The 13,074-nt window shown below is 36.9% G+C and overlaps 1 protein-coding gene across 2 annotated transcripts in view; it reads right to left on the reverse strand.

Moving 5' to 3' along the window:
* The window catches only part of DHX9 (DExH-box helicase 9), a 49,032-nt gene that overhangs the window by 12,687 nt on the left and 23,271 nt on the right, over window positions 1-13,074 (reverse strand). For both annotated transcript variants that reach the window (XM_054455475.2, XM_054455495.1), the window contains 4 exons: window positions 8,633-8,774; window positions 8,175-8,257; window positions 2,656-2,812; window positions 186-286 (listed from right to left, as the gene is read on the reverse strand). In XM_054455475.2, coding sequence (XP_054311450.1) covers window positions 186-286; window positions 2,656-2,812; window positions 8,175-8,257; window positions 8,633-8,774 — 483 coding nt within the window. The remainder of the gene's footprint in view (window positions 1-185; window positions 287-2,655; window positions 2,813-8,174; window positions 8,258-8,632; window positions 8,775-13,074) is intronic.

Here is a 13,074-nt window from a genome sequence, read left to right on the forward strand (position 1 = left end):
ACAGCTTGTCACTGAACCTGGAATTTTTTTGCAGTAAAATACATCAATTAATCCAAAGGCAGACATTAGTCAGTTTTTAAGAAAGTTTGCTGTAATGCTAATACATTGCATGTTACACTAACTCATTTTTTTTCTCTACATTGACAATTTGCCCATAATGGAAATTCTTCATGAAATTCACTTACATCATCATCCTCACCACCATCATCATCCTTATCCTTCTTCTTCTTGTCTTTTGGTGGAGGAACAAAGTGGGTCATCTGAATGCAGTCTTCCAGAAAATATTCTGCCAGGGACAATCCAGTCAGGTTAAATACTATCAACTTTCACAATGGAGCAGACCCAAATTCATCTGCTAATTCATAGTTCAAAATTACTTTAATACCCCTACCCCTCTAGTCTGATTCTTCACAAATGCCAAAAAGTTCCAGTAGCAATAACCTTATTTTCCTAATCAAACTCAGTGTTTCCCTCTCTTAGACCTTGAAGGAGGGTGAGATGTCTTTTATACATGTTCCCAGAGTCAGTTGGGGTATCCTCTGTGTATAACATTCAATCAAACATTTATCTATACACTTCCATTGTGTGGGAGTTATACATGGAAAGAAGTAACTTCAATACAATATACCACAGTCCATCCTTCCTCTATCAGTATGCACACACAAAATGGCTTCTGGTTAATCTGAAGAAGGATCTCAATGGAAGATCTCTGGAAGATCTGTTGATCAATTATGCCCGAGATTCTCAGATGGCCCCAGAATGTCTTTATAATCGAAACACCCTCTATAGCCAAAGACTCCCAAAGTGCCAGTCTCATCACATCATATTAAGGGCATATCCTATCAATGTAACTTACTCCTCATGATGTTAAAACTTGATCACCTGTGGTAGTGCCTGCCAAGTTTCTCCACTGTAAAGTTACTCATTTTTCCTTCTTCCCACACTGTAGTCTTTAGAAGTTATTAAACACAGCCCACTCAGGGGTTAGGTAGTTTAGGCCCACTTGTTTGAAAAATGGAGAAACCATTTACACAAATTATTTGAAATTCTTTTGTAAGAAACACTTGTCACTATTCTTTTTATTAAACCACTTATTTACATATCAGTATAGACACACAAATATTTTATATTTTGGTAATCTAATACCATGTTATTTTTTTTCCTCAAACTGTTCCAGCCTTGGCCATTGGGAGCTTTCAGGTTGGCTGTGTCCCTTTATCCTCATTGTTATGGGGTTCTTTTAGGCACCTCCTTACTTTAAGGGACAAGATGTTCCAGGCTCATTTTTGTATATTGTTTCATCCTAGAAGCAGCCATTTCTCCAGGAATATCTGGCTCCTTTAGTTGGAGAATGACATTAAAAACAAAATCTGGATGTGGGGCATATCCCTATCTACTGGGTGTCACTGCTTCTACTCCCACTCAGCACACAGAGCTAGAAAAAAATGTGTATGTATACTAACACATGTATCCACACCTATCTATAATTATTTCTATACCTATCCATTTGTATCTCCATTTAGCTAAACACAAGTTCATACTGATCTCTTTGAGTATAATCCAGTACCATATGGTTTGTTCTAGCAATCCCACTTATCCTTAACTTCTCTTTCTAGTAGTAAGAAACTGAGCTCCCACCACTTGCCATCCATTTACTTGTATGTCATTTCCAGTACACATGTACAGCAGTTTTAGAATTAACCTGTACCCCAGTGAATTATACTGGCTTAGCATGCTGGCATAGCCATAACATCACTTCATATCTATCTACACTGTTTCTCTCTTATTTTCATGCCCTTAATTAGAATGTGCCATAATTCTTTTTTTTTCCCCCCACAGCTACCAGATGACTATCCTAGAAAACTGTGATAACAACTCCTAAACACAGTAAAGAAGGCTGGGCGCAGTGGCTCTAGATTGTAATCCCAGCACTTTGGGAGGCTGAGGCAGGCTGACTGCTTGAGTCCATGAGTTTGAGACCAGCTTGGGCAACAGGGTGAGACCTTGTCTCTACAAAATATACAAAAATTAGCCAGGCACGGTGGTGTGCGGCTGTAGTCCCAGGTACTCAGGAAGCTGAGATGGGAGGACTGGTTGAGCCTGGGAGCCAGAGGTTGCAGTGAGCCAAGATTGCACCACTACACTCCAGTCTGGGTGACACAGTGAGACCCCGTCTTAGAAAAACAAAAAGATACTAAAGAACTCTCACTTATCAGAAATACATAACCTTGATATACTTCCCTTAATCTTAATTCAAAATCTAGTTGCTCAGGCTCTAAAAAGCATTCTTAATTTGATCCTGGCTGCTTAAACTTTTAATAGTAATTCCCATAATTACCTATACACCACAGTGATTTCCCTTTGACTATACTTTATAATTTCTTAAAGTTTGGCTTTGTAAGTAAAGGCCTGGAAACTTACTGGATATGCAAACTACTCAAGTAGTAAATGAAACCTGGTCTCACTTCTCAGACTGTACTCACTACTGTATAAAATTACAGACGAGAATCTCCTCAAAAATGCTATGATACATTTGATACTATAATTTGTCCAGTATTTTAAGTATTCTTTAAATTGTAACTCCAATCTCCAGGATTAAGAAAATACAAACCCTATTGCACAAAATATGTTCCTATACCACCCCCACAATATTACCTTGAACTGGGTAAGTCCTCCCATAAACTTCAATGATGGGGCAATTGAAGAAATATTCACAAAACATGCTGGTATCAATAGTAGCAGACATAAGAACAATGCGAACTTCAGGATAAGCCTGAACAACATCACGCAGTACTACCAAAAGGAAGTCAGTCTATTAAAAAACAAACACAAAATTTTTGAAATTACATTAAGTTTATATAACAAGCTATGCCTAAAAGAGTTATACAGCCACAAGACATCAATTAAATTCAGTTTCTTAGATGACTCATAGAAGTGCCAAAATAAAGGACCACGGTGGGTCTTTTATCAATTTTTAAGATAACAATAACAATTTTTAAGAACAGTTGTAGCCTAATAGTTGTGGAGATTAGAAATGAGTGCTATTGGCCAGGCCCGGTGGCTCACACCTGTAATCCCAGTATTTTCGGAGGTCAAGGCGGGCAGATAATCTGAGGTTGGGAGTTCGAGACCAGCCTGACCAACATGGAGAAATCCTGTCACTACTAAAAATACAAAATTAGCCCAGTGTGGTGGCACATGCCTGTAATCCCAGGTACTCAGGAGGCTGAGGCAGGATAATCACTTGAACCCAGGAGGGAGAGGCTGCAGTGAGCCGAGCCATGTTGGCCAGGCTGGTCTCAAACTCCTGGCCTCAAGTGATCCACCCGCCTCGGCTGACTACATTTTTAAATTTTACTTACTTTATGGGAATGCATATTTTATGTTGTCTTGGGATTTCCTTTTTTACATACAACAGCAGTGCTAAGATTCATCCACACATTATTATACTCATCCTTTCTGATGACAGTTTACTGTCCCAGTGTATGAATATATCAGTTAATTCACTTACTCTTACACATATCTGGCTTCAAGATTTACTAATGTGAACATTTGCTACTATGAGCATTCTTGTTCAAGTCTAAACAGGAGTGCTAAACATATCCAAGTTTCTGTAGGTTAAGCGTGGGTATGGAATTGCCAAGCTATAGGGTATGTAACTGCTGAACTTCGGGAGATAATGCTTAACTATTTTTCTAAGTGGTACCATTATTTATATATCCCCATGAGCAGTGGATAAGCAATCCTGCTGATCCACATACTCTCCAACATTTTTAGTGTCACTTTTTATTAAATAAACGTATATAAAGCAGTGTCTTGTTGTGATCTAGATCTATACTTTCCTATTAGTCCCAATGACATTGAGTATCTCCATGTTTATTAGCCAAATGTTTCCTTTTCTATAAAATGCCTGTATTTTTGCTCATTTTTCTACTAAGTTGTTTACTTTCTTACTGATTTGTAGAATTGCTTATATATTCCTAAACTAACATATTGGAATCTTCGAGCTTGTGGTTTTCCTTAAAGTAAGGAAATAACCTTTTGATTAAAAACAAATAACCTTAATTTTAATATAGAATAACATACTGATCTTTTATTTCAAGGTTAGTGCATTTCATGTTTTCAGCAATCCTTTCAGAAGGTCTAAGACTATGCTGCCCAATACAGTAGCATTAATCTGAACTTGTACTCTGTATGTAAAACACACACCAAATTTTGAAGACATCATATGAAGAAAAATAATGCAAAATATCTCAAATGTAACTTTTAAAATTAACTGTGTGTTGCAAATATTTTAGATATTCTGGGTTAAATATGTTTAATTTCACCTTTTCACCTTTTTAAATGTGTTATTAGAAAAATTTAAATTACCTATGTGGCTTACGTAGGACAGCACTTTTGGACAGCACTGTCTAGAAGATGCTTATTTATATTTTTCTATTTTCTACTTCAGTGTTTGAAAAACTCTTTCATGTGTCAACACATTTAAAGTTCTCAATCTATATGGAGTTGATTTTTGTACTTAGTTATGAGGTAGGGAACCGATTTCAACTACTTTGAAATAACCATTAGTTTCCAGTTCCATTTACTTAATTGCTCATTCCCTTTCTCACTGATCTGACATGCCACCACTCTCTCCTAACAATGTTGCATGCAACATATAACATACAATGTGCTTTTGTGCCCTGTCTTATCCCATCTGTCAACTCATGTACCTCACTGTCTCGATTATCTTAGCTTCAAAACAAGTCTTGTTATCTGTAAACCAAGATTCTCTATTCTGCTCTTCTTTAGAAATACGGGCTATTTGGGGCCATAAGTCTATCTTTTTAAGTATTTATAATCACCTCATCAAGTTATATGGAAAACCTTGCTGGGATTTTAATTAGAATTGCATTCAAAATGTGGACCAACTTGAAAATAATTGATATGCTATTAAATTCTTCTACATATAAACGTGGTCTTTTCTTTTTCAGTGTTTTGTGATAAAACTTATTTTTCTTGTAGAGATCTTGCATGTTTTTGTTTATTCTTAGGTACTGAATACTTTGACTACTGCAATGGTATCTTTTTTTGTTTGTTTTTCTAGTTATTTGTGTAAGTATAAAAAATGCAACTGCCTTTGGTATATTAACCTTTTATCCAGCCATACTGTTAAATTCTATTATTTGTAGTAATTGGTCTATAAGTGCACTTGGGTTTTCTATGTAAGGTGACAGAACTAGGTAAGATTTATCTTGAAAGAGAACATGAAAAGTTTCTGCAGGCTGGGCACAGTGGCTCATGCCTGTAAATCCCAGCACTTTGGGAGGCTGAGGCAGGCGGATCACCTGAGGTCAGGAGTTTGAGACCAGTTTGGCCAACATGGTGAAACCCCATCTCTACTAAAAATACAAAAATTACCCAGGTGTGGTGGCAGGTGCCTACCATCCCAGCTACTCGTAGGAGAATCGCCTGAACTCGGGGGCGGAGGTTGCAGTGAGTTGAGATGCAGAAACTTCACTCTAGCCTGGGCGGAAGAGTGAAAGTCCAAGACAAGACTGGACCGGACAAAACCAAACCAAACCGGACCAGACCGGACCAGACCGGACCAGACCGGGCCAGACTGGGCTAGTCAGGACTGGACCAAACCAAACTGGATCAGACCAAACCGGACAAGACTGGTCAGGACCAGACAAGACTGGTCAGGACTGGGCAAAACTGGACCAAACCAGACAAGACCTGTCAGGACCAGACAAGACCAGACCAAACCGCGGCGAACCGGATAAGACTGGCCAGGATCAGATAAGACAGGACCAGACCGGGCCGAACAGTGTAAGACTGGTCAGGACTGGCCCAAACCGGACAGGACAAGACCTATCTGGACCAGATTAGGCCAGACAGGACTGGACAAGACCGGGCTGAACCAGATAAGACCGGTCAGGACTGGACCAAACAATACCGGACAAGGTTTCACTGTGAATAGTACACAGACCTCAAGAGACCCATCCACCTCAGCCTCCCAAAGTGCTAGGATTACAGGCGTGAGCCACCGTGCCTGGCCCAGACTTACATCTTAAGTTGCTTAAGCTGACCAAAACTTACTGTTTTAGAAAAATACCAACGATAATCCATGACATTATTCCAGTGTTTGGTATAATTTAAACCCTAAGAACATTGCTACATTAACAAGCAAAGATAACATCAAAACATTTGTCAATTAAGTTAATTAGGAAAAACCTATAAAGTTTCCAAGAGATTATAAAGTACAAAAGAGCAAAAATTTTGCCCTACTGAAAAGTTACATGATTTATAGTCATGATAAACCATCCAAACCAGTCTTATTTGCTTTAGCTTAGTTTTGACAAAACTGAAGATGTTTAACAAAAACAGATATAAAAGTAAGAGGAGAAAATCTTTAAGAAATGCTTTGAGGCCAGGAGGGTGGATCACCTGAGGTTAGGAGTTTTGAGACCAGCCTGGCCAACATGGTGAAATCCTATCTCTACTAAAAATACAAAAAATTAGCCAGGACTGGTGGCAGGCACCTGTAATCCCAGCTACTTGGGAGGCTGAGGCAAGGAGAATTGCTTAAACCCGGGAGGGAGAGGTTGCAGTGAGCTGAGATCGTGCCATTGCACTCTAGCCTAGGTAACAAGGGCAAGACTCCTCCTCCACCTCAAAAAAAAAAAAAAAAAAAAAAAAAAAAGGAATTAAAATAAGTGTTACAGATTATCATGAGATCTAAAATCCAAATCCTTTTATTAACCTTATTTTTAATTTTATTAAATAGAAAGTACATCAAATAATGTCACATTTCAAGCATAACAGTTAAATTTTTTTTTGACTGTTATGCTTGAAATTTGGAAATTCCCAATCCCTGGACACTACTGATTTTTGTCACCACAGATCAGATTTGCTTTTTTCTAAAATTTCATATGCATAAAATTATATGGTAGGTATGTCTCCTCTAGCTTATTTCTTTTAGAATAGTGTTTTAAAATTTATCCATACTGATGGATGAATCAGTACTTTCTTTTTGTGGCTGAGTACTATTCAATTTTATGACTTATGATATTATGAAATATGTATTTTGGTCTTTGACCCCCTTTCCTGGCATACAACTCATAAAATACTTAGAAACTCTGAAGTGATGTCTTGTGTTTGCTAATGATTGACTGAAATTATGGCTGGTAGCCCCTGGGTAACTTCAGGATGGGGGATGGGAAAAGAAAAAAGAAAAAGAAATAAAAAATAGAAATGCTTTGAGTTATCGCTGACAGTTTAAATAAGCATGCTGCTCATGCATTGAAACCTTTGAAAGTCACTATACTACTTACCTTGGATATCATTTCATATCATTTAATTGCATAGCAAGTTGATTTTACACAGTTTTTGTCAAGGACCAAAAGATGGAGAGGTTGGAAATAAATTCTAGTTTCTTCCTAATTTTTGGCATGATTCTCATTAACATCTGAAAAGATCAGAGCTGAAAACATTTAAAAGGACCCTTAATTATAAACATTACAGGCTGGGCACAATGGCTCATGCCTGTAATCCCAGCATTTTGGGAGGCTAAGGCAGGTGGATCACCTGAGGTCAGGAGTTTGATACCAGCCTGACCATCATGATGAAACCCTGTCTTTACCGAAAATACAAAAATCAGTCAGGCATGATGGCGAGCACCTGCAGTCCCAGCTACTCAGGAGGCTGAGGCAGGAGAGTTGCTTGTACACGGGAGGAGGAGGTTGCTGTGAGCTGAGATCGTGCCACTGCACTCCAGCCTGAGTGACAGAGCAAGACTCTGTCTCAAAAACAAAACAAAACAAAACAAAAACAAAAAACCATTATAAAATCTATAATAAACTTCTAAATCAAAGAAAAATGAATCATAAAAATTCCATCAGCTATTTAGTCATAAATCATTAGTTCAATTGCTGAATTATACCAGCTAATACTGCAGTTATACTTTACAACATAGGTCTTCAACTCCATAAGGCTTTCTGTAAAGTTTAACGATAAAGAAAAAAAAAAGATTGAATAATCTCGCTAAAAAATGATTTTCAACATCTTAGTGACTGAAGTTCATGGTTTTGATAATGATAAAAACGGGAAAGGGAAAACAAAGACATTCTACTGATTTCTCTTAGAAATAGCAGAATTAAGTACCTTACTGTACCTCTCAAGTTACTTACATTAATATCTCTTTCATGTATTTCATCTACAATTACATGACTGATTCCTCGAATGCCTGCTTCTAATTTTCTTAGGAGCACACCTTGAAAAGAAAAACAATCAATAAACTATAGAAAAGTTCAAAGTAGTAAATCTATGGACAATTATCTGTATTTCAACTAAGAGACCCCAGCATCATTTTAGAAAATAATCGCATGTACATTTAAACTATTAAAAAGTGATAGTGTACTATGAAATATAGTTTTTTTCACTGATTTTATGATTTCATTTTCTCTAAGTTACAAGATCTAACGGGTATGTCATACTTTCCACGAAGGAAAAAACTGCCAAAAGTTTTATTTAAACAAGAAATCTGAGACTGGCTCATTATTTCTTTCCAGTCATTCTGTTCTGCTATCAAGTTTTCTTCACAACCACAATATAAACCCCAAATGAAAAATCAAAATACATTACTGACCTACAGTACAAAACATTATACTGGCATGAGGACGAGGAAGTATAGACTCAAATCGAACACTGTAGCCACAGCTTTTTCCAGGCTCTTCTCCTCTTTCAAATGCAACTCGCTCTGCCACAGAAACTGCACTGATTCTTCTGGGCTGAGACAGAAAAAAAGAAAAGTGACTTAACAACTACAAAGTTAGATACACTTGTTTATTAGCATTTTTGGATTATTGTAGTAAATCTGTCCTACTGACAGCTGAATAATTAACAGAAACAATAAATGTACAAAAAATACTATTTGATTCTATGGCAGACACTTAAAAAATGTTGTTTTTCATTTTGCATATAAAATGATTCTATAATTTGTCATTGCTGCCAACTCTTAAAATAGTATTCAAAGTGATTTTCCAGTAGGAAACAGGGCACAGCATACGTAGGGGGGTTTGTTTTTGTAACTGATCGCCACACTAAAAACAGTTTTAGAAAATTATTTCACTGAGACCTATGGGAATCAGGAAGGTGAACAACTGCCTTCTTTGCCATATGTACTGTGACCACCTTCTGCTCACTTATTAACTCAGTAATCAAACATTCAATGTACTCTTGCATCAGGTGCCAGAAACTGAAATCACTGTTTTTGATGAGCTCACATAGCAGGAAAAACTGTGTGTACTGCTATTTCCAACAATCAATCTGCACAACTCTAACGGGGATCTTTTTATGAAAACTCTTCTGAAGTATTCCATGTCTTCTAAGTACAAAAACAATCTTTACTTGGTGGATACTATGAGGACATGCCTAATGTATAGCTACAGAGGTACACGAAGATTTATATACTGCATGCTTTTAAGGTGCCCTGGATTTGATTCTGTCTATAAGTTCCTGATGACAGGCTAGATTTCAGTTCCTTGCTTGTGTATACTATCACCTGGCTTATATTTATCCTGCCCATAAAGATAAAAGATTGAAAACTACTTTGTTAAATACACTGTGTAGAATTTTGGTAGCTTTTACTGATCACTATTTTCTTTGCACTAAACAATTCTTTCAATAATCTTATTTAGCAATGGATAAGGATTTTTCCAGCTATGTCACCATTTTCTTGAATTCCTCTATATTTCATAGAAATTACCAAAGTTCTGAAGGTTCAACTCCTGTAAGTCAGATCAGCTGTTTAAATATCAACACATCTCATACACACGCACTTTCATCCAGAGATTTAATTAGTGAGAACAAAATGAGATACAGACACTGCTCTGCACCTCAGTTACCCTGAAAAATAGCGTTACATGAAAGTATGAGCTCTGTATCTGTCCATCAAAAGAGTTCTACATACTTGAGTCAAGGAATGTGAAAATGTTATTTCACTAAAGGTACAAAATGTAACCACCAAGTTTTCTGCGTCCTTTCAAAAAGTTGCTTGTATTCTACAACCTATCGTCCCCCTTTTCTACTACTGTCTTTCCTATAGTTTTTCTTTTTTTCTCTTCTAACACTTCTACTAACAGCTGGCTTCTAGAAAGACTTAAAATATTAGGATATTTGACTCTTCTGAGGTGTGTTCACATGCTAACTGGTACTCAGAGATTGCTTTGTCACCTTGGGGTTATTTTCAAGTCTACGATCCTTGTGGTTTCCAGATTACTCCTAAACTCAATATGCACAGGAGATGGTCAGTTTCCCAAGCAGTTACCTATTTTAGTTCTTAACTACCCACAAAACACAAACGTCTTAAATCCCAAGGAAGACATGATAGAGGTTTTAAATACTAATACAGGAGGTGCTAAAAAACCATGATCAAAAGCACTTTTTTGCTGAATTTCTCTAAGTACGACTAGAACATTAATATCAAGACAACTATTTCAACAACAAATAAATAAATGACCCCGCAATCTCTTTCCCATATTTTGTATGCTTCTCTGATTTACCAACTTCCGGTTTCCTCAACAGCCCTTGGCTTAAAACAAACAAAAAACATTTAAAATACAAGAGTTTTTCATCCCTAGTTGATTTGACTAGAAATCTGTCATTTTTCTTGAGGGGAGTGTGGCGAAATGCATAAAGTTAAAATATGCATACCCTCTGACCCAACAATTCTATGTCTAGGAATTTAATCCAATTAATCAAAGGAGTATACAAGTATGTTCATCCCAGCACACATATCAAAATATCAGAAACAATCTTTAAGCCCGGTGCGGTAGCTAGCCAATGAATTCCACCATTTTGGGAGGCCAAGGCAGGAGGAATGCTAGAGGCAACGAGTTCAAGACCAGCCTGGGCAACACAGTGAGACACCATCTCTACAAAAATAAACATCAGTTAGGTCTGGTAGTAGAGGCCTCTAGTCCCAGCTACTTGAGAGTCTGAGGCTGGCGAGTTGCTCGGCCCAGGAGTTTGAGGTTGCAGTGAGCAATGATGGTGTGTCCCTGTAATCCCAACAGAGTAAGACCATGTCTCTCAAGAAACAAGAAATTCCTCCCAGGTTCAAGCGATCCTCCTGCCTCAGCCTCCAAAGTACCTGGGACTACCCTGGGGTGCCATCACGCCTAATTAATTTTTGTATTTTTTGTAGAGATGGAGTTTCGCCATGTTGCTCAGGCTGGTCTTTAATTCCTGCACTCAAATAATCCACCTGTCTTGAACTCTCAAAGTGCTGTAATTACAGGCGTGAGCCACCAAGCCTGGCCTGGGTTTTGGATTTTTAAAAAATTATTCTATTCTTAAAATTTCCCAAGGTGTATGTATTACTGTTATAGCACACAAAAAGCAGTAAAAAAAAAAAAAAAAAAAAAAAAAAACTTCTAATTCTTAATTCTTAGCTCATTAGAAATATTCACAGGACAGGCATTTTGTGTGGGATAACAATGCCTAACGTGAGCGTATCAATGAATATTTAAACCTTTCTCAGACTGCACGCCACCTTACAGCGTATGAAGATGCTCTACTTAGCCCTTAAATAATCTACCACTTTTCCCTTGATCTTCTGTGCGTCAATAATTATTTTATATATTCTGCCACAGTGAATAAATACAAGGCAAGGCTCATAGGTAAAACAAGTTCTATCTATACCTGCAGGGCCACTTCTATTATAAGGAATATATACATATTCTATATTCCTCAAATATAAATAAGAATCAAGAACACAGAGACATCTAGAAATCATATTTGTGTAATATAACAGTAAAAACCATGGCAGCAAATATGCCTTATTTATGCTTCAGAATACTAGTAAAATCTTTTCCTGCTGCATTCTAGTAGATTAAAAACACAAGTTCAAAAAGGTTATTTTGCCTAAGGACACATAAATGACTTAAGACTTCAAATTTCCTTTACTCCCAATATAATCCTTTCTCCAATTATTTTACTTTTTATTATTTTAACTATGTTACACTTGGATTACTAAATATGTTAAAAATAAAACAATAACCGACAAAAGTGAGACTAGTTAGAAAGTACCAGTGATGAAAGCAAAGGATATTTTTCCAACAGAAAGTTGGAAGAATAGTTCCAACTATCCTCCAGATATGTGCTTTTAATTTTCATTGCACATATCTGCTTATCTCATTTTCTCTTTAGAATTTTACTACTCTCTTGCCTGGAGTCCAGCCATAGTAGTAGGTTAACTTCAAGTGCTAACCTCTTCCTCACACTTCTGTCTGGTTTAACTGAAGTAGCTCTAATAATATGTACTAAGCAGTCACTGAAATTACTATGTACCAGGTACTGGGTAACACTTTCTATACCATAAGAGGTTGGAGATCTCTCCCAAACTGTTATTTTGTAGTGTTCTAGAATCCATACCTTTGATGTACACCTCTTGCCATTTACCCAGAACTACAGCAATTTCTTCTATCTTTCAAAACTGAAGTTCAAAAAGGTCCCAACTTTGCTTTTTCACATCTGAGCATTAAATACACAGTAATGTGACTAAGCTGCCACAAAATGTCAAGATTCCTAATGCACTGGATACTACAAAATGTATCAGGCTCCACCATCTCTATCTTCTAAGGTTCTGAATTTATTTTATATAAAGAACCGCTCTTATCCTGAAATGATGGTACTATGGGGTAAGTACAGGATTGATAAAATTACATTAATATGTTTGATTTATATCCTACAATTACAATTCATCTCTTCCAAATAACTTTAAAGGTAGAAGACAACTATTTCCTACTTAAAATTTTCTGCATACAGCCCACAGGTTTTAAGTGGCTTGCGTATGGATAGCCCAAAGGATAAAATTCAGTGAGTTTGGTTGAGAATTTACACTAAGGCTGATGTCATGGTTTGAGCTACTCATTCTGTTATACTCCAGTCCATAACTCTAAACTTGTGCTCTGTGAACTGAGATAATACACTTAAAATCAGGAACATAAAACAACTTTCTAATACTTAACTGATGACTTCATGTGGTTTCCTATAGATGGCTACAAGTGCAAGATAATGGAAAAATGA

The sequence above is a fragment of the Pongo pygmaeus genome, chromosome 1, assembly GCF_028885625.2.
Source record: "Pongo pygmaeus isolate AG05252 chromosome 1, NHGRI_mPonPyg2-v2.0_pri, whole genome shotgun sequence".
Taxonomy (NCBI): domain Eukaryota; kingdom Metazoa; phylum Chordata; class Mammalia; order Primates; family Hominidae; genus Pongo; species Pongo pygmaeus.